This window comes from Oratosquilla oratoria, chromosome 10 (assembly GCF_046742065.1).
Source record: "Oratosquilla oratoria isolate Oo_2021 chromosome 10, ASM4674206v1, whole genome shotgun sequence".
NCBI lineage: Eukaryota > Metazoa > Arthropoda > Malacostraca > Stomatopoda > Squillidae > Oratosquilla > Oratosquilla oratoria.
In genome coordinates, this window is record NC_134786.1 from 9,151,161 (window position 1) to 9,174,319 (window position 23,159).

Consider the following 23,159-nt stretch of genomic DNA (forward strand, 5'->3'; position numbering starts at 1 on the left):
CTCCTCCATGAAGTTTTGAAAGGTTCGGTGCCAGTGTTTCCACTCCTTGGCCGCCGTAGGAGAGCTGGGATCCGTGTCCAGTCGACATGGCTTAAGCAGCTTAGTCATGACGAGTATTTTGTTGAATAAATTGTTATGAGACTGAAACACTTGGTAACAAACTCCAAGCTTTATTCAACAAAATAACGGCTCTCAGATCTATAACATAAACAGACAAAATATCTAGCGTTAGCCATACAACACATTAACACAACATAAACAATTTATGACAAACATGCAACACAGCATGAACACAGTACATAACAGGACAAAATAAACACACATAAACTTACACATCAACAGAGGAACTGCAAGAGGGGAACTACACTCGCCTGTGGTGCGACTGTAACTAACAGTACACAGTGATACCAAACATGAAAACAGTTACGCCAGTGTTGCCAGTGTACAATAATTACTGCCAGTGTACAATAATTACCACAGACAGAGTACTTGGTCAGCTTAAGGGAAAGGGATAGAGCAGTGTACCACAGTTCTAGAAGCTGGGAAAAGGGTGACATTGCTTTTTTGAAACTGCCTTTCAAGACCAGACCCTTCTGGCCCTTAGTTCGTGTTGTTGAAACTTTTCCTGACCAAGACCATGTGATATGTACAGTCTCTGTCATTAAGCCTGATGGAAACTCTATCAAAGTCAACATTAGACTTTTAATCCCTTTAGAGCTCCATGCTGAGTTACATTCCTGTCATGAGGATGAATCCCCTGGGGATCCTATTTTGCAGGCTAGCGAGTTGGAGCCCTTTGAAGAGGGCTCAAACTTGGAGGAGGTTATTTCTTTGGAAAACAACTGTGTTGCTCTGGAACTTAGCTCTTAATTAAAAGGTTATTGTAAATTTTCCTCGAAAATGTTGTATTCATTAAACACTTTCTTTTTGTTGTCAGGGAGGTTGTGGTAATTGTTATTGGGAATATTAATACTTACCTTTGTTCAGGAAACTTTCCCTCAGTGTGTTTATTTTCTTCGATTCAGGAGCCTTTCCTGAAACTTCAAACCATGTCTATCATAACTTTAAATAAGATACGATTAAACTCCCCTCCTCTTTATTTTGTTTATTAAATCTATGTAACAATTTTGGTTTAATAAATCGGGAATTAACTTTGAGAAATTACTTAAAGTAAATATTAACCCGTGGCCTTCTGAGCTCTTTTCGAACTCGTAAGAGTCCCTTGGAATACTGTGCGCACTAACGTCGGAACAGTAATCAGATTACCCTGAGCTCAGGACGAAGAAGGACTTCTTTTTTTGGAAACCTCTAACCAAGGGATCACGTCTTCGGTTCAGAAGGCCTTCAAGATTTTAGAATTTCTAAAGTATCTACATTTAGAGAATCTACACTGGTTAAAACAAAGGTGACCGGTAAGTTCTCAAATGTATTCCTAGTACTTGAAACCTTATCAAACATTTACTTTCCTAATTCAAAGCTTAAAAATTATCATTATTTATTCCTTAAATACATTTATTAATAAAAAACGAGCAGAGGAGCAATATGCAGTATATAAGTTAATGCTAATTTTAAATATCAACAATATAAATGTGGTGTGGGGTGTCAGCATCTCCAGCATCAATGTTTCTGGCCATGCTATAGGCTGGCAATTTGAGAGTAGCCAATTGAGGTGCAAGATTCAATCAACCTTTCATTATTGGTGAGTACAGGTCTATTTTACTATAATGTTATTAGAATATATTTTCATATTAGAAAATAACTTGAAAATTTAAGTACCGTATTAAAAATTATTTACAACAGCCATCTGTACAGGTCTTGTATTCTTCCAAGGATGTTTAAGATCATTCAGATCACTCTCATCAGCCACCAGTGGCTCCACATGCCCTTCAGAACACAACAATTTACTGCCTGAATCATCACCGACATCTTCAGATGGGAATCATGGAGCTACAACCAGCTGGACATCCAACACATGTTTCGGCATGTCACCAACAGATATATCATTCTGTGACTTCACTCGAGTAACAGTTCCCCTGCCCCACTGAGTAGTACAACATGCATCAGGTGGCTTTACCCAAATCTCATCTCCCATTTTGACCTTCAGGCTATCATTTTGGCCATTATCCACTCTTCTAGGGTTCACTAAAGGATGCCTCCATTCATAGATGTACACAGAACACTGCAGCACAGACAACTCATCCTGTCCAGATCTTAGTGTACTGTTATACTAATATAATACTCCAATGGGAGAGATTCCTCCCCTCATAATGATCCTGTGGTACTTCTCTATCATTTTGTTCTGTCCTGGTCTGTAAGTTGCAGGTCTAAATGCAACATATCTCCAAAATACTGCAATCAAAAGACTGTACTATTGTCCATCAATAGCTCATCAGCTGACCCTCTTTCTATATAGATATTGTCCAATTCTTTTGTGATGCATTGTGCATCTTCTCTTTCCAATTTTCTCCATATCACAAAATGACCTTTGCTGCAATTGACCACAGATAAGTAGGGAACTCCCCTCTGTAATGAGTTACATCAATAGCCAGGCACCACTAGTTATACTCAAGACTAAGTTCATTTCCCTTGTACACCACATGAGTAGGATCAATTGACTGACATCACTCACATTTCACAGAATCTCTAGACTTCCAGGTTTAACTTCTTGGTCAAATATAAGGTTCCCTCTATCCCCATATGGTGTTTTTTTTTTGTAACTCTGTCAGATTTCCCAAAGCACCAGTGCACATATGTACTTATCTAACATCACCAAAGAGGGGAATGTCTGTTGAGGAAGGAAGGGAGAAGACAGACGGTAGGGGTGAGTAGAGAATAGTTGTGTATGGATGATGGCGTGATGAATGGGGGTGGGGAATGGGGGGGTGAGGGAGTATGTGTTTTGATATTTTGATGCAGCCCAAAGGGATTTCTCCCCATCTTCTCTTTTTCTGCATAAGGGAACAGAGGGAGGTCACTGATTAAGTGAAGTGGGCATACAGTGGATGTGCAGCGTCTTGCTGCATTGCTTCTGACCCAGGGCAGTGGGCGAGATGCAGGGATGACCTGTCATCTAGGAGCCAAGATAAGACGGAGGGAGGGTGGATATGAGTGGAGTATGTAGGGATGGAATGGGTGGGAGTGGATTTTATGCCTTTGTTTTTTGGCTGCCTCCCTTGTAAGGGGGAAAAATCCATTGGTATACATATCATTATCACATAAGATACATAGGATGTATATAGGGCAAGTACAAGCTGGTTTCATTTATTGGAGAAAGGAAGGTTGAACTAAGAATCGAGTATCAAAGTTGTCATTTTTATTTCCCTTACACGACATGCTGCATTTGTCATTAGAGTACATAATACACAACCCTATAAAGTCAAATTGCCAAGGAAGGTATGCACTCACAAAGTATCTGATGGGAAAATAAATTTTCAATGACAATTGCAACAAACGACCGAGGGGAAATTTTTCATGTGAAACATTTAACAATCTACAAAACTAAACAATCTCTAAAAAATAGTATTTACAGGAGACTCTATAAAATGCACTACGTGCAGTTGGACCAATAAGAGACATCCTTAAAAAGGAATGTAGGAAAATCAATTCATGTACAATCAAAAAGTGCTGTTAAGAGAATATTTCTCTAGTCTGTCATAAATTACAAATCATACTAAGACACTGTATGATCTTTTAAAAATGGGAACTTTCGCAACTTTCAGGAGGAAAAAGTGACTTTCCTGTTATGTCTGCGAGTGGAGCCGTGTACCACTTATAACAATCACTACGCTTGCTAATTGCAACACACATGCATAACAAATTTCTACCAAATCTATCAATATCAAAATATGAACTTTCACATTGGTACCATATATCACTCTGAATACCACAACAACTTTCAGATCAAACTCAAGATTCTGCAACATACTTTGTGGTAAAATGTATTCATACACGCAAGCAGAAAGAGTCTGGCGATAATAAGGTATTACAATCTCACGTGTTTTAGGTTGGGCAAACATGACAACAGCATCTCCGCCTCATGAAGCCAACCATACCTTCCCCAGATCCTCTGCCTCTCATCCTAACCTGTTGAGTTACTTTGGTTACTTCTGCAGGTAACTTTAAAAATACCAGCATGACAAGAATTTTAGAAATCTTAAGTACAATACACTATCTGACCTTGGTTTGGTTTGATAGAGTATAAATGAAATTGAAAGCCTAAGCTTCCTTGTGTTTCTTAATTCAAGATTTATGAAGCAGTTTGATTATGGGTGACAAATTTATGAAAGTATATAAGTGCTTGTGAAGCTCTCAAATAAATAATAAAAATTATATATTTACATAAATATACATCTAAGAATGGACCACTTCAGATTAAATCAGGTTGTAAGTAATTCAATTCCTTAGCATTTAACCAAGTATGTTACATCAACATATAATACTGGTAGCAATGAGTATGAATTTTCTATTCATTAATGATCACATTCACAGTGCATGAATACAGTCTGATGTTGTGGTTGGATGTATGGTATGTTAAAATTTTCTACAGGTAAAGAATGATGGTGAAGAATTGCTAAAAAGAAGAAAATATCACTAAGGTGATCCCATTATCCTTCAACAATGGCTGGACCAAGTGAAAAATTAAGAGGGGTGCTACGAAGATGTGTCTGTTATATTCCTGAAGTTTCAGTCTTGATCACTCAATAGGAATAGCCCACTCATGAGGAACACGGCCATACTGAATGTCGGTCAGGGCTCTGAAGAATCTCTGATTGAGAGGGTTCTCGTGCTCCATCGTTGGGATTTTCAAAACGTGATTTCCATAATGTATCTCTGCCACAGGACACACAACACAAGCTGTCCCAGATCCAAAAATTTCCAGAAGCTAAAAGAAAGAAAGAATCAGAAATTAAATTATGCATTAAAAACATATTCCTAAATACATCATCCATTAGTTTCCACTGACCACTCCAGGTTTTTATTATAGGCAATGCTGGACAATTCATCTCAACTGAGAGGAGACACTGGCATATCAGTATTTCATCAATAATAACCACCATGTCTATTGCTGGAAATTATGTTATGCTGAGGAGGTGAAGACACGAAGATAGTAAAAGAAAGATTGATGGAGGGTAACACATGATCCAAAAACCATGATAAATCTGTAGTGAATCTCTCCCACACACACGACCTTTAAGAGATCATGGGAACAGATTATGAAAGACTACATGTTTATAGAATGTAAAGAAATAGTTTTCCATTTTATCCATATATATTTGGAATAGCTTAGATGATGACATAGCCCAAACTGGAACAATACATGAATTAAAATCTGAATATAATAATTGGAAATTAAAGATATAGACTAAGTGGGAATTGTTCATGAATTTCAGGCTAGGTATGATGGACTGGAGAGTAAGAGACAGGACCCAATGAGCACTGCTCTTTTCCTGTATACTACAATTAGGTAGATACTATCTATCTACATACAAAAGGCTTTTTTTTCCCTTACAAGGAAGATAGCCAAGTCAAAAGGTAAGTATCCACTCCCACACACTGTTTTAACATAGGAAATCTGACAATCAGTACCTGTTCTCTGCATCCTATCAGACACTAAGAAAAACAAACCCACACTAATACAACAAGGACAACACTCTTGTGCTAGTTTCCAGACTGTTGTAAGCTAATGTGAGGCTGCCAGTTTCCCATCAGTGAAACTCAAAGCAACAGTCGTAATTATCAGTAGTTCTATAAACATGGGGTAGAGCCTTTAGCAACAGATCTAAGTATTTCATTCTACTTACTCTGCCCTCACTCTCTAACTGAAGGAGTTCACCCATTGTCATTTCACGCTCAGTCACATCAAATTCTCCCCAACTGCGGGCAAGTTCTAGTAGAGACTGACGAGTCACACCAGGAAGAATAATACCATCAAGTGGGGGTGTTATAAGTTCTCTACCTGAAATACATAACCACAATTTTGTAAAATACATAACATTTTTATCAAAGTCATGTTCCTCCATAAAATAACCAGGAAATTTATATTCATATAAACTTCCTACTCCAAGTCTTCTGTAGCTTCATCATTGGACATGCAAATGAGAAATTGAAGAGTTTTTGCTGAAAAAAAAACTATGGCATTTTTTTTTTTTTTTTTTTTTTTTTCAAAATACTTACCTCCATCACCTTTGTCGATGTATACCATGAGATTCATGGCCCCTACTTCAGATATCTTATGATCATCTCCAAAAAGCCACAAAACTTGCTGGAGACCTTTACTTTCGGCCAGTTTCTGTTTTGGAAGACAAGAAAAATTTTGTCTCAAGATAATTCAACAAAACAATATAAATACAAAATACATATTCAAGATACAGATTTTCTACTTATATACATAATGATATATATCTACTTTTGTTCAAATTAAGAATTAAATATTCACATTCTCTCATTTACCTAGTTTTGAGAGCATGAGAAATGTGGAGGTGAAACTGTTATGAGTGGAACACTATCGGATTGTGGAAACCAGAGTGTGGAAGTGGTTTTGGCATGTGGAAAGAATGAGCAAAGAAGCAAAATGAGTATGGAAAACAGAAATAAGTTGATTGGGCTCGAGGAATGCAAAATGAGATGGTTGAATACCAAGAAGGGAGATTCAGATGTACATGTATGTCTGTTGACTAGAATAAGGAAAGTCCAAAATAAATGATGGGAGAGAGTGACAGAGTGGATGATGGGATAATATGGCCTGAAAGGATGTTCTAATCTGTTTTATAGATGAGTGGATGAGGACGGGAGGTTGCTGTATGGTGAAGTGGTGGGGGTAATCCAACTTTAGCTCTCAGGCTCTCTTGTGGAAGAGCTGAACCTCATTGCACTGCTTTTGGCCCAAACAGTGACAGGGAATAGGGTGACCATTCAACCACAAGCAGCTGTGAGGGAGGGGTACTTGATGATATGGTTTAACGTCACAAACTCCCCCCTATCGGAAGGCTAGGACAGTGCCCCTCACAGAAGACTTTGTAGCGTGGAATTTAATAAACCATGCCCTTGGTTCAACTTCACCAGTGGCAGGATTCAAACCGCCATCCCCTCGACCTGCTCAGCCAGCGTTTTATTTTTTTCTGATGTGGGATTGTGGTTTGGCTGCCCTTGTCAGGGACAAGAAATTCCTCTAAACTTTTTCTTTACAAACTGGCACTATATTAGCCATCTTCAAATCCCTAGGCACTATCCCTTCTAATGAACATAGTTACATTTTCAATCTTGTCTGCCAGATGTTCTCAGAATTAATCCATTTCTTGAAGCCATTCGAGTTATTGTTTGATTTTTTTCTCTTTTTACCCAATACACTAGAGTGACTTGACTTATTTTTTACAGCAGTTGGAGAGAGGGAGTATTCTGAGGTAAAGATGGAGAAGCATCATGGTTATGTAATGTCACAATGGTTCTTGAATGTATTGATGGATGGGGTTACACGAGGCAAATCCGAGGGTGTTGGGGGGGGGGGAGTTAAAGATGATGAGAGTGACAGGAAGTGGAAGGAAAGCCAGTGGTTTGCGGATGACAACATTCTTGTACCCAGGTCAGAGGAGGGTCTGAGGCAACTAATGACAGAGTTTAGGAGAGTATGTGAGAGGAAAGAGGAAAGTAAATGTGGGCAAAATTAAGGTGATGAGATGTACAATGGGAGAAGATGGAAGTGAGTTGGAGTTAAGCCTTAAAAGAAAGAGGCTACAGGAAGTTGGGAGTTTTAAGTATTTAGGGTCACATGTAGTAGAGAATGGAGGAGATGGGGTGGAGGTTAATTATAGTGCAAGAGAAGCAAGTAAATAAGAATTGTTGCCTCAAATTTCTATCTATACACCGTCTATATATCAAGGGGCTCTTCCCCCTTATAAGGGAGGTAACCAGCCAAGGCATCCCATAGTAGGGGGACGAAAATTCTGCCACTGTGACTCATGTGCAAGTCATAAAAGGCAATAAAAAGAGAAGGAGTGATGGGATTTGGGATCATGCTCTCTGAATGTTCGTAGATGGATCAGAAGTCAAGACATAAGAAAGTCTAGGGGAAGAACTCCAACCATAACCCTAAAATTTAGGTCATTAAATGACTCAAGTTTCACCAAGAGGAAAACCCACAGCCCCACAGTAATTGGCAATGATCCTTGGGCCCTCCCACAGATCTCTCTGGTAAGAAATTTTGGAATGCTGTCTGTGCTGTGTTGGTGTGGGACTGTTTCTATGTTGCTGCATGAAAGTGGAAGGAGGGAGTTCTAGTCTCCTCCATACATAATCATGAGTGGATGAGGGAGGGAGGTAAACCAGCTCTGGCCGTGCTGTGAAAGTAGTCTTGATGGCAGGAAACCCAAATGATCTTTCACTCATTAAGTACCAAGTTTGTAAGGACAATGACTGGGTTTGTGGTGGATGGGTGTATGGTGGGGGTTTGAATCCCCCCATCCCTCCTGTAAGGGGGAAATGTCTTTTGGTATATGTACGTATAATAGCGACACTACCTCTGACCCAGGGCAGTGGACAAGGTGCAGGGATGACCTGTTATCCAGGAGGTGCTAAGATAAGAAGGAGGGTGGAGGGGAGTGGAGTGTATTTAGGGATGGAATGGGTGGGAATGGTTTTATGCCTTTTTCTTTTTGGATACCTCCCTTGTAAGAGGGAAAAAGCCTTGGTGTATGTATGTACAATAGTGTAAGGGAACCAGGAAATGGTATCATACAGACTATTTTAGGTCCACAGTGGTCCAGACAGTTGAGATTTTACTGGACCACAAACCAACACCGAAAATCTTTGTCCTTTGACCCCCCCCTTTTACAAGTCATAAGCCTATCCATCACTAATTCCTTTAGCCTTCCCATCATTGTTCTTAATCATAATTACCAATATCATACACACTTAATATTGACATAAGTGGAGTAGGAAGTACAGGAGTCTCAGTCTGAGTTTATTCCTGACTAGTTTCACAGAATGTCTCAACACTTAATTTATTATACTAGAATATTGCCAGTGTTGCATTCTGAAACTTACCTGGATTGCCAGTGTGGGTCCATAGTTTGAACCCATTTTCATGGCTCCACAGCCTCCCGGCCAGGCACGGACATGAGCAGGGTCAGCTAGAAGTGACACGGGCTTAAACCCGGTGGGATAGTAGGGTCCCACTGGACAAAGTATGATGAACAGCAGAGCCTTGTTTGATTTATCCACACGCAATATTTCCTGAAAGCACAAATGAAAAATGTTATATTCATAACCTCACCAGTTTTTTGTTATATATTGCAGCCTTGTATGACATACTCAAGGGGAGTACATTTAACAGCGACATCATTTCAATAATTACCATAAGTTATATATTGTGACAATTGTTGATTGTTGTTACTGTTTATGGCTGCTCTAAGTTATTTATCTCATATATAATTCTTTTGTAACCCGAATCTTGGTTATTTTCTATGTCATTATCAATTTCACTATTACTGTATTCCTCTGTGGTTGTTGTTGTTGTTGTTGTCATTCCCTAGACTGTCTGTCCAAGCAGTCCCGTCTCCCCAAGGAATGCTACAGCCGAAACTGGGTTTTCCCACAAATCCTTTATAGAGTGTATGTTGTGTTGTTTGCATGCATGATTGTGTATAATGCAGTCTTCCATTATGTGTTGTATGGTATGGGGTGAAGTGTTACATCCTGGGCAGCTGTTCACAATGCGGTCATCCAGCCTCTTCTGGTAGCTTAGAAGTGCTGGGTGGTGGCCGCACCGCAGTCTGGCCAAGTGGACTCTGTCCTTTCATGGGAGAGAGGATTCAGAAGGGTGGATATCAGGGGGTCTGGCATGCAGCAGTGTGTTGTCTTTCAGAGTAATGTCACAATGGTTCTTGAATGTATTGATGGAAGGGGTTACACGAGGCAAATCCGAGGGTGTTGGGGGGGGGGGAGTGATGAGATGATGATGAGAGTGACAGGAAGTGGAAGGAAAGCCAGTGGTCTGCGGATGACAACATTCTTGTACCCAGGTCAGGGGAGGGTCTGAGGCAACTAATGACAGAGTTTAGGAGAGTATGTAAGAGGAAAGAGGAAAGTAAATGTGGGCAAAATTAAGGTGATGAAATGTACAATGGGAGAAGATGGAAGTGAGTTGGAGTTAAGCCTTAAAAGAAAGAGGCTACAGGAAGTGGGGAGTTTTAAGTATTTAGGGTCACATGTAGTAGAGAATGGAGGAGATGGGGTGGAGGTTAATTATAGTGTATAGTGGTCCTGGAGCTGCAGCGTCTACGTCGTGGGACCACCCCCAACCCCAAGAGTTGGGGGCCAAACAGCAGCAACCACCCCTGGCCATCAACTCTACGCAGGTGGCACCGATCCCCAAGAGGAGCTACGCCTGCCTTGGGGAGTACCACAATCCTCTGTGGTTGTTGTTGTTGCTGTTGTTTTGTTCCCTAAGACAAGCTGAGCAGTCCTGTCTCCCTTAGGAATGCCATGGCTGGAACAGGATTTTCCCATAAATCCCTTTTACAGTGTATATTGTGTTGTTGGCATACATGATTGTGTACAATGTAGTCTTCCATAATGTGTTGCATAGTGTGGGGTGAAGTCTTAACCCTGGTTGCTATGACTGACAATTCATGATATCATATATTTTTTGAATTATGGATTACCTTCTTACTTTAGTGTTTTTCCATTATCATACATTGGATCTATTCATTTATTATGTCTATACGGAGGGGGTAAAGGGAACCTTGAGTAAATGGGAATGTCTGTTTACCAGGAAAGGGAGAAGGCAAGAGATTGGAGCAAGTGCAGAATGGTTGTGGATGAATACTTAATTGACATGGACCAAAAAGATGTCTCCTCATCTTTACTTTTGCATCAGGGGACAAGGAGAAAGGCTTGCCATATAAATGATGTGGTGGGGTCCTGATGTGTTATTACCATGTCTTCAGAGAATGTTCCTTTACAGGACATCCTCAAGAGGTAGGATTTTGCTCAGCTTCTATTGGGAAATTATCCTCTAAGTGCATGAATTCTAAGTGTCCAATGTATTTAGGAACATAACCCTCATGCATTTCATGGTTAATCTGTACATATATATACAAAAACCCCTTCCCTTCCTTTAAGTCTATACCCACACCATAAACAGATAAAACCTATTCAATCACCTTTCCCATCTTGTTGTCTTGGGGATGAACGGTTACCCTGTCCATCACATTGCATTGGGTCGAGTAATGCACTGGGACATGGCTTTTCCTCAGCAAGGCCAGCTAGAGCTGGTTTAACCCCAATGCTTTACCATATGGTGACATCCTCCCACCACTATTACACAAAATAAATCATGGAACAAATGAGGACAACATAGACCAAAAATAGGTACCTGTAAGGGATGGTCCCTGGACATTCTGTCTCCAGATAATGCTCAAGATATCTTTCCATCAAATTTGACTGTTTCCTATAATTTTATTCATAAGGGGCTGATTAACAGTGGTTGCTCTCCTACTACTACAAAGGCAGAGCATGCCAAAAATAGACCTTTTGGTCCATAACTAGGTCGGATGCGAAAAAATATATATATATAAATGATAAAAAAATAGATAAAATAAGAATGATAATAATATAAATAAAATAATATAAATATTAATAAATAAAATAAATATACTAATACAACACACCCAGTTCTCCAATATTTCTTCCCAGAGAGATCTATGGGAGGGTTTGAGAGTCATTGCCAGCCATTGTGGAACTGTGGGTGAAACTTGAAACTGTGAACAGTGAAACTTGAGGCAACATCATTTTGGGCTGAATCATCCTTTCAGTTATTGAGTTTTCCTCCATTCACTCATGTCTTTTGCACTCTTTTCTTCCCCTGTTCAACAAACACACTGTATGAATCCACAGCCCCCTTCACCCCATCTATCCAATTCTTGGTCTTGTTCTCAAGCTTACTCAATTCACGTCTGTTTCCACACTTTCTTTGCTACGCTTTCCTTGTCTATTCTTTCCATATACACACACTACCTCAGCACGGATTTACTCTAATAGCTCTCTTTATGTTCTCTTTTCTGCACAAAAAATGCAGTAAGTGATCGTTGAAGATGCTGACGTGATGATCAGCATTCATCATTTGGCCCTTAGGAAGGAAGTGGAGACCAGCACTACCACTAAAACACCCCCACACCATGACTGATTATGGGTGCTTTACTGTTGGTATGGTAGAGGCAGGGTTGTTTGGGTGCTTATGTATTCACCTAGTTGTATTTTACAGGAAGGGGAGCTATGCTTGTGGTGTCCCATCTTCATATCTCATTTTATCTAAACTGTTTTTAAATTCATGTATTGTTTTTCATGTGTGAATGATATTTTGACACGGCCCAAAGGGATTTCTCCCCGTCTTCTTTTGTTCTGCATGAGGGGATGGAGAAGAGGGAGGGTTGCCAATTAAGTGAAGCAGCCTTGCTGTGGATGTACTGTGTCTTGCTACATTGTTTCTGACCCAGGGCAGTGGGTCGGATACAGGGATGACCTGTCATCCATGAGGAGCTAAGATGAGAGGAAGGAGGGGCTGGTGGAGGGGAGTGGAATGGGTGGGAGTGGGTATGTGCCTTTGACTTGGCTACCTCCCTTATAAGGGGGAAAAAGCTCTTGGTGTATATAAAGATAGATAGATTGCTGTCTTTCTACCCTTGTCTTCTTCTTCACCTCCACATTTCTCAGTCACCATTTTGTTACAATCAGATTTGCCAAACCCAACATCTCAAAAAGTTTCTGCCTTCCTTATTCTACAAGGAGTATCTTACCTCTGTGCCAATCATTGTAGGTCTTATGTACAAACTAGATGACTCAGAATGGGGCACCCACTCTTGCTCCAACTGCACCTGTCTCTTTATCAATTCAATCAACTCCTCTCCGTCAAATGTTGGCAGTGCTGACCGTTCAGCAGTGCGATTCATTCGCGCCATGTTCCTATCTGGCCGAAAGAGACGAATTTCACCATCAACTCCACGATAGGCCTTCATACCTTCAAACAGCTGCAAATGAAATAATCATAGTTAAAAGTAACTATTTGAACAGAGTAATAGCTTAATACCTTTGTATCAATGTAGTAACCTATTTTAGAGAAGCACATTGGAACCATTACAAAAAAAGTAACTACAGCCAAGAACCGTCTAACAAAAATACAAAAAATTAAGTAACAATAATTCAGTTATGTACTACAGTAATAAAATATATTCTTAGTTAAAAAAAATAATAATAAATGCATAAATCCAATAGCATGCCATGCATTGCACACTAAATGATTTTCCTTATCAATTGACAACTAATATCATGGGACAAAATCAATAAGGGGAAGAAGAAGAAAGAATAAATACATGAATGTATATATATGTGTGTGTGTGCATGAAAATATATGTATCCAGCCACCACAAAAAATCTTGGGACCCACACAAGTTATTAGTATTAAAAAAGTGTACCAAGTTATTTTGCATTTCTCCCTCTTATATTTTCTTACATACCACTCACCCTAAAATTTGGTCATGTTACCTTTGGTTTTAATCACCATACTGAGACATTTAGGCATCCTGGGGGGTGAGTTTGTTGAAGTAACTCAAAGACAAGTCCTTCACCTACAGAAGATTGATTTCATACGAGAGGTGTTTAAGCGAGGTCCACTTGGATAAAACAAGCTTCCTTTTCATGACTTACCAACAATTCTCAATAGGGTTAAGGTCAGACAAATTAGAGGACCAATCCAGAATACAGATATTGCGATCTGCAAAACTCTTTGTTACTTTCTTTCCCTTGAGACATGGTGTAAAGTTATGCGTGAAAGTGATGCAGCCGTGCATCTTATGAAAGTGTAGTGAGTGATCATTGAAGACAGTAAGGAAGTAGAGGCCATCGTGACCAGCACCACCACTAAAACATCCTCACACTATGACGATTGTGGGTGCTTTACTGTTGGTATGGTAAAGGCAGGGTTGTACCAGTCGACAACAGGGGGTAGTTTCACCTTAGCAGGGAGGTGCTTTCATCAGACCACATCACCTCCCACTGCTGTGGTGTCCAATTTTTATATTTCTTGGCAAAATTAAGGCATTTCTTTCTCATCACTTCCCACTGCTGTGGTGTCCAATTTTTATATTTCTTGGCAAAATTAAGGTATTTCTTTCTCATGTCATTGATGAAGAGTGGCTGCTTGGCAGTGTTGCAGCTGGGGAGTTTCAGGTCTTTCTGAAGTAGACGTATGGTGTGAACTGCAACAATTTCCAGCAGTTTGGGCGAGATTTTTTTTTATCTGAGAGACTGTCAAACAAGGGTTCTTGGTCACTTCCTTTTGCAGCAGGTTTTCTGTAGTCTCAGAAATTTTTCAGTGGCTTAAAAGTAATAGGTTTGTAAGATGGAACAAGATTTGATGGGCACGCTGCTGCAAGCAGGAATGTAACTATTTTTGTCTCAGCCAGAACAAGCATGAATTTCCTTTATGGAGAGATTCTCCTACCTGTAGGCCATTGTATGGGCATTTCCTTCATTCAAAAGTGAAGAACCAACCATATCAACACATAAAGAAAGATAAAAAATAATCATGCAATCATCAACACAGGAGGTCAGAGGAACATTAATATACCTACTTTCAAATACATTAAGTGTTACAATTAATGGCTTTTTTGCAGCAACAGTGATGGAAAGATGCCAGACAAGTTGCCAACCACCAATGGCTAGACAAATCTTACTGCATCGAGGGAGAAACACAAAATAACTTGGTACATTTTTTTCATCCTAATAATTTGGACAGGTCCCAAGAGGTTTTGTGGGGTGGCTGTATATAAATTACCATATTTGCTTGCATATAATATGTTTCTTTTTATTTTGAAATATATAAAAAAAAACTGCACTGTTCCTATGCTGTTTTTCTCTGTAATATACCATTATGAGAAATTAAATAAACATATATTTTTAATTGATATACATTATAATAAAAAAAAAACACCTATGCATATCTTTGCCTCAGAGAAGGAAAGAAAATCACACCAATTATCAAAGTTATGTAATGACCCAGAAGAATTGAAAAAAAAAGACAATCAAGAAAAAAACCAACAGTAAGAAATGAAAATTGCTGTTAAATCAAATAAAAACACTAAGAATTCTAGTTACATAGAGGTATCAGGAACTGCATTGGTCCACTTTTGCCTGCCAATGGTCAACTTACACATTCAAATGAACATATTTGCAATATCTTAAATAGCTAGTTTAGTTCCATATTCATAAACAAAACACCTCAAAGGAAAGTATTATCCATGTCATGTTATGCTCAGCAGAAACTTACATCTGTAAATATGATCAAAGAAAGTAGTGGAAGATGTTTAAGAGAACTTGTACACACATATATCAAACTGGTCACCAGCCTGGTAGATAAACCATATGAGGAGAGACCAAATGCACTGGGTCTGCCAACTTTGAAAGATCAAAGAGAAAGAGGTGATGTGATTACTGTATTCAGGGCACTAAAGGGGATAGATTGCACTGACAGAAGAGATCTCCTTATTAAATATGTGAGGACTTTAAGAGGTCATGGGAGGAAATTAAGAAATTCTTAGATGACCACATCTCAAGGATGTGAAGAAATACAGTTTTCTGTACAGATGCATATTTGGAATAGCTTAGGAAGTGATATAGCCCAAGCTCAAACAATACAAAAATGCAAATATAAATATGATAATTGGAAATCAAGGATACAGAACTGTGCATGAATTTGAGGATAGGTGTGAGAAAAAATTAGAATAGGAGACTGGACCCAATCAGCATTGATCCTTTCCTGTATACTACAATTAGATAAATACCAAAAGGCCCTTTCTTCCTTATAATGTGGGGGCCTAATCGAGGAATACTCCTAGCCTTTACCCATTTCAAATCCATCCGACACCTATTTGTTGTCCCTTCTAATTCAGCTCCTTGTGGAAGGAGGGTCATCCCTGTCTCCTGCCCGGGTCAGAAGCAATGCAGCAGGACAGAGCACAACCCAACAGCTGAAGGTGATTTACCCCCACCCCTTCATTACATGGCATGCCTCCCCCTTAACCACTCATGGAATTGTAGAGCAGACATGAAGAAATGCCTTTTGGCTGCATCAGTACGAGTATATGATCTATTTACAAGTACAACTACTCTCGACTCACACCTATCTCTTGCCCTCTTCCTTCCTCATTTGATAGACTTTCCCTTTATATTCAAGACCCCCTTCCCATTCATCCATCCTATTTTTGATCACCACCTTAAGTTCACTCCATCTCTACTTTCCACAATCTATTTCCTACTCTTTCTTCAATCATTCTTCCCATATGCCCACAACATCCCAGTATTCTTCAATATGCTAGCTCTCTTTCCAACCCCTCCCTCCACCTCACTTCCTTACTTCTTACTCTACCCCCATAATCCCAACCATACCTCTTAAATACTTCATCTCAAACACATTTAGGCTCTTTTCTACCCCCTTATGCAAAAGCAAATTTCATGGAACTGAGAAGATACTTAGAAGAAACAGTTATCCATACAGATGCATATATGGAATACCTTAGGTGATATAGCCCAAGCAATACATGAATTCAAATCTATGTATGATAATTGGAAGAAGACCAAGTTGGAACCATATAATGAATTTGAAACTAGGTATGATAAATCAGAGAATTAGAGAGAGGACCCCACAAGTATTGCTCCCTTCCTGTGTACTATAATTACATAAATACAAATAGGTACAGTATAAAAGAAACATATACACACTAACACACTCAGGATACACAGATGGGCAGGGCAATTTTCCATACATGCACATACCAAAAGATCTTTTTCCTCTTATAAGAGGTGGCCAGCCAAGGCATAGGCTCACCCTTCACTCATCCCACACCATTCCAAAAGAACTAAAATCCAGGAATTGAGTCCTTTTTATGGATTATAACCTGGAATATTACTCCTTTCACCACCAAGAATCAAAATGTGAACCAACACAGCATCTTGCAGTTCCGGTCAATCCAATGTTCCTTGAAACAGTCAAACCAATCTATTACTAATTGTTAAGTGTAAGCTGCTAAGAATATTCAGAAAGCTTTAAACTAGTCTAACTAATTCCTTCAGAACTAAAATTTAAATTCATCACTCATCAACAAACACAATTATAATGTCATTACATTAACAATCACAAAGTCCACACTATTACCAAATCAAAAACTTGCTATTCTCTACAATACTATATTAAGTGGAGATTCTAACATCAATATAAAACATATCAAACAATCAATCTATTGCCCTCACTCTTTCTGCATATAAAAACATTTCACTATCATCATAGTACAAGAAAAAAATACTTCATCAAGTCCTGATACATCAAATGAAAAAAATTACATAACTACATCCAAAACAAAAGCATATTCAACAAACTTATACTTATTACTAACTTCTGTAGCATAGTGAAGAACTTTGGCAGCTGGGTGTAGCGTGAGGTTTTGGAAAGGCACTATTCTTGGCTTGCCCCATCCGTGGTTTCCATCCCACTCAATCTTGAGCATGTAGTCTGTGAAGTTCTTACCAAACACCAGCTCGCTAACTGGGGGCTTAGGCTTTAGCTGGTCTGGTGAACAAAACTCTATCTCCAGATCAGAAGCCTGAAAAATGAATATGTATAACTAAAACAGAAACAACATTACCCTTGTACTACAAAATATACCTTAGAGAAAGTTACATAAGACAATGTACAACAAAAAACCAACAGAGTAACCAAAGAATAAAAAGAGAAAAAGAAAATTATGAAAAGGGAGTGGAAGGAATAAAAGTGAGAGTGAAGGAAATAGCAACAGCCAGCAGAGGTAGAGAAGAGAATGAGATAAAGAGAAGGGAGCAAAACAGAAGAAAGATGAAGAGTCTGGAGGAGAGAAAATGTGTCTGCCTGCCTGCTTGACCCCTGAAGTCACAGAGGGTTCTGCCCTGACACCTGAGGGATACTTAACTTGGGTCATACAAGATAAGACCATACATGTTGGAAGTGTTACAGAGAAAGATTCAACCTCCAAATACTGAATTTTCCCATTTCAAATGAGCATAATCCCTTTATTTCTAAATTTTCAAGTTTTTATAAAAGAAGGACTTTTTTCTGTGCATGTTATCACTTGTCTGCACAGGGACCAACACCCCTGGATTATCTGGCAGAGTATTTGGATCAGGAGATAACCAGGAACTTTGACCACATTGATATCTTATGGTAAATCCATGTGAACAAGTTGTATAGACACGGTAAAGGAAACATGGACTGGAGGTGAAGCTTTTATTCCTTTGAGAAAGCTTTTATTCCTTTGAGAATGCTTTTATTCCCTTGAGAAAGTCGATAGACGAAACGTCAGGAATAAAAGCTTCACCTCCAGTCCATGTTTCCTTTACCGTGTCTATACATCTTATGGTAACTTAAATCAGAATATAGTATGCATTAAATTAATTCTATGATCACCCATAAATAACCTCCAGAATCAAAAGCTTCCCATGCAGAAAGCAAAATCCATTACTACAGAAGTTTGCAGAAGGAACATGGCAGAGGTTGACAGTGTGTAATTCATGGAGGAGGCTGGGATAGCCATTCTCAGCAGTGGACTTGTGAAGGGCAGCCTGTGGTGACTAACTTCCTACTCAAACATGGGAGAGACATTTTTTTGAGCAGCGGACTTGGGTCGAGTGTTGGCTCTGACTATGACTCACAAGTCTGGGTCATCCGTTGACCCTGTGGTGACTGACTTCCCACTCAAATATGGTACACTGATAACTAACAGGATCTGAAGGGCTACCATGATCTAGTTGCTGTCCTTATCCAGATGGATACCAGGAGAACCAATGAGCAGAGGTACACCAGTGTGCTGTGGGAGTGAAAGGGCAGGACCTAAGAACAGAACTTAACACTCATCAGAGAGGAAGCACTGGCCATAGGCCAGCATGTAGACTTCATCTAAAAGTAAAAACAATATGCATAATTAACGAGTGGAATGACCTTTGGCACAAGTGATGGCATGTGGTACAGTTCTAAGTCTCAAATCAATTGGATAAATGCCAAAACAATATGCTGTGCTTTCAGCCAATAATTTATTCACTTGTTTGTATGTATTCAGCTACTTTTATTACACCTTTTCACCAAGTTGAACTTAAACTTAAATAATTAATATCAACTTAAGATGTGTAAAATTAATTTTAGAATTTAAGATGAATTAAAAAAATTCATGGATAGGCAATAATTTGGATTTTTTTTCATTCTTTTGGTTACCATAGTCTTATTGTTACCGTAGTTCTGGGCATGGCAATTTTATGCCACTGTCGATTATTCAATTATTTCAAATATATGAAACCCCGCATGGAGAAGTGTCCCATGCAACACAATGGCCAGTTTTGAGTTACGCACATATAACACTATTTTGTGCCGGCCGAGCAAGCGTGAGGTTTTACCACTTTGTTTTAGGAGCGTTTCGACCATATTGCAGGTCACATTTTGTCCTTTCCGACATGCTCGGATTGAAGTAGAAGGGCCAAAATAGTGTTATATGTGCGTAACTCAAAACCGGCCATTGTGTCGCATGGGACACTTCTCCATGCGGGGCCTCATATGTTCAGCTATTCTTTATTGAAATTAACATATTTGTTAAATTGCTTTAATTTGAACTTCAGCTTCTTTAATTTGAGGGTGAAAAGGTATAGTTTATGCTTTCTGTATTGAATATCATGGACTGTCATCACAATTTGCCATTGGTATCCATCCTGATGACAAGATGCAGGGATGGCCCATCATCCAGGAGGTGCCAAGATAAGAAGGAGGGTGGAGGGGTGTGGAATATATAGGAAATGGAATGGGTGGGAGTGGTTTCTATGCCTTTTTCTTTTTGGCTACCCCCTGTGTAGGGGGGAAAAGCCTTTGGTATATGTATGTATGTATCCATTGTACTTGGAAAGGATGGTGGAACACAATCAAGGAAAAACACCAAGAGAGTGTAGTGCCCATAGGCACCTTGAGTTCCTTGACAGAGTGCAAGATCGAAGCCAGGAAAATAATTCTGGTGAGGTGTTGGGAGTTCAGCCAGATTCGCAATATCTATAGCACTGGTAGGCTGCAGTGGCCTCACAGTAATGTTCAGAATAGATATGCGGGAACTCCATCTTCAGTTGCTACGACAACCAGTATACCATGCACAGGTGACAACCTAGGATGGATGGATGTGGAAAGAACCCCAGAAGTGATGAAGTATCCAGATGCAGGCCCTGGGCCGATTCCTGGAGCAACCTCAAACACTGTAACAGTTAAATATAAAAAGAGGAAATGTTCAGCAGATCCATTGCAGGGCGAATAAAGGGTCTAAAGTAATTTTATTATACTCAATATCACTCTTATTATTCTTACTGTTACAATACCGCAACAGATTGCAATTAACATACTAACTCTGGTCGAAAAAATTATTAGAAATGTAATGTGAACTTTATCATGACCCAGAAGATTTAAACAATAAATATTGAGAGCAGAGAAGGAATGAGAGAAAGAATGCAGTAGGGAGAGGAAGATAGAAGAGTATGGTTACTTCCGGTGAAGACCACATGCTCATATACTCCTGTGTGGTCACGTGACTACACTACCTTGAAACTGGAGATGCATCGAACTGCCTGCTGCAGAAGAAGCGCCTGAAAAGATAAAAAACGGTTTCCATTAGAAGGGAGTAATGAAATAGAACACATTCTACCTTAATCAGTTACAAGAACAGACACAAAAATAACAATATTGTTGGTAGTACACATCACTCGTTATGATCCATTGCATCAGTTTTATGACCAAAAGAAAAAAAAATGCGATATATAAGGTAGTACCTAATGTCCTACAGTATGTTTTGGCTGATTATCGACAATTCTATTCAGTTCCGAGGAACAGCTGTGTGCTCATTTTTATTTGGTCTGCTCTAGATAATGCCACACAATTACATTAATCTTCGAGTACCAGCACTAGGCCTGTACTCTTAAAGGTTAACATCAACCAAAATATTTTGTTCAGGCTGACACCAGGCGACTTTATTCACCTGAAGGAGTTAATCTGGTGTCTTAAAATCCGTTAACTCCGGGTACAACGCAGGAGAATGGAAGTTCACGAAAATTTTCAACAAATCGTGTTTTTCGATGGCACTAAGGTGTAAAAAATTCTGGAACCTGACTTATTTAAATACCCAAATGTGTCTGAATCTTAGATAAGCCAGTATTTTAGAATTTTAGGATTTTTTGCAAATGCCTTGGTATATTAGAAATGTGTCTCCATAAATGTCCTGGTATATTACATTTGTAAGGGGGCCGTAGAATGCGCATTATACCTTTTTAGCTACGGTTACATTAGTCAATGATTCAGTTGGATTTCATCCAAGGTTGGGTGTAACCGTAGAAAGGGCAGTTATTTATTACGCAAACAAATTATCTATATTAACTAGTACTCTGTCGCATCTCAAATGTTTAACGAGTAAAAATGCTTTCTAAAGTTTCATAAAAGACGCCATTCATTGTCGTTGTTATCGGTGAAGCCAACTGTGCTCAGTCATATCCATTGCCTCTGACTACCCACTTCTTTAGCAAACTCCTTCCCTGTGTAAACATCTTATGTCCTTTGAAAATACTACAGGTAACGAAAGCGGTAGGCCTTGCACCGTCTCTCCTCCGGTACGAGTGAATGTAATCGAATGGGAAATAAAAACTACTTTGATGACGCACGACTGACGTACTGGTCGACATTTTTTTCAAGATTGTTGCTAAACACCCAAGAAGTAGCTGTAACCCCTTTTTATTTCTTCGTTTGCTTGTTTATTCATTTATACATTTATTTGTTGGTTAATTCGTGCTTTTATTTTTCTATTCTGCCAGTTTCCGCCTCCGAACCCACAAGCAGAGCAAATCTACGGGTATGTTTTGCCTTTCCTTCCGTTTGCGATGCTATAAGAGGCTATAGAATATAGATTAGTTTTTCAAAGTTTTTCATCCACGATACCCCAAAATTCAGCTCCAAATCAACCTGATACCCCATCCACAATATTTGCCCACTGCTACCGATTTTAACTTTCAACTAACTATAAGAATAATAAAATAAAGGAGAAAACAGGACGGCTATGAACAAACAACTGAATTCTAGTGACTTTATTTTCAGTAAATAAATCAAAAGTATAATTCTTACATATATTATCAATTTCATATTTTCCAGGAGGCTTTTTTGTATACCCCAATGAACTGGATTGGATTGCCCCTGGGGTTATTGCGGCACTACTTTAAGAACATCTGCGTCGTCGTCGTCGTCGTCGTCGACAAGGTCACTCCAAGCAGCAGCAGCAGCAGCGACTAAGTCGTGAAAACGAGTTGGAATCCTATTACCTCAGGCACTCAAACGCACTTCGATTTGATACGTTCGATTTCTTTTCATTCCGACGTGGTTTCATGCGGGCATTTGATCTTGTGCATTTATACCTTACGTTACCTTACGTTGATACTGGACGCAGGTCGCTAGACCTATATGTCCAGATCGGTGACCTTCGATTGGCCAGATGCAGAAATTACATCTTGGTCATCCTCCGGTAGGTCTTCGCCGGGTGTGCCAGTAAATGCAATAGTTTTTTCATAGTCATATTTTATTTCCTGTCTCTCCCAGTGCTTATCAAGTTTCGTTTCAAATTCTCTTATAGATTTTGCCTTTATGACACTATTGGGGAGGCTGTTCCAAGCATCCACTACCCTCACTTGGAAAGCACCTTGTCGCAGTCTAGTCCGGCTCCTTGGTTTGAAGATCTTTAAGATGTTGCCCCGAGTTGGTCCTTTTCTCAATTGGAAATTTATGTTAACAGCAGGGTCATAGTGCTGATTTAAAATTTTGTAGACCTCCACCATATCTCCACGTAATCTTCGATATACTAAAGTTGGAAGGTCCAGCTTCCTTAGTCTTTCCTCATAATTAAGGTTTTGTAGGTGTGGCACCATCTTGGAGGCTCTACGTTGAACATTTTCTATTGTCCTAATATCTTTTTTCTTATAAGGTGACCAGACGGACTGAGCATATTCCAAGTGAGGTCGAACAATTGCCTTAAAAAGAGTCCGAAATGTTGGTATATCAAGGTATACAAAAGATCGCCTAATCA

General features: G+C 39.3%; 1 protein-coding gene across 3 annotated transcripts in view; it reads right to left on the reverse strand.

Moving 5' to 3' along the window:
* Positions 1-3,298: 3,298 nt before the first annotated feature.
* Bcat (Branched chain amino acid transaminase) overlaps positions 3,299-23,159 on the reverse strand; it is a 79,553-nt gene continuing 59,692 nt past the window's right edge. For all 3 annotated transcript variants that reach the window (XM_076191435.1, XM_076191436.1, XM_076191437.1), the window contains exons 2-8: positions 20,641-20,685; positions 17,442-17,648; positions 12,792-13,022; positions 9,040-9,228; positions 6,175-6,289; positions 5,802-5,956; positions 3,299-4,882 (exon numbers count right to left, since the gene is read on the reverse strand). In XM_076191435.1, coding sequence (XP_076047550.1) covers positions 4,694-4,882; positions 5,802-5,956; positions 6,175-6,289; positions 9,040-9,228; positions 12,792-13,022; positions 17,442-17,648; positions 20,641-20,685 — 1,131 coding nt within the window. In that variant the 3' untranslated portion in view covers positions 3,299-4,693. The remainder of the gene's footprint in view (positions 4,883-5,801; positions 5,957-6,174; positions 6,290-9,039; positions 9,229-12,791; positions 13,023-17,441; positions 17,649-20,640; positions 20,686-23,159) is intronic.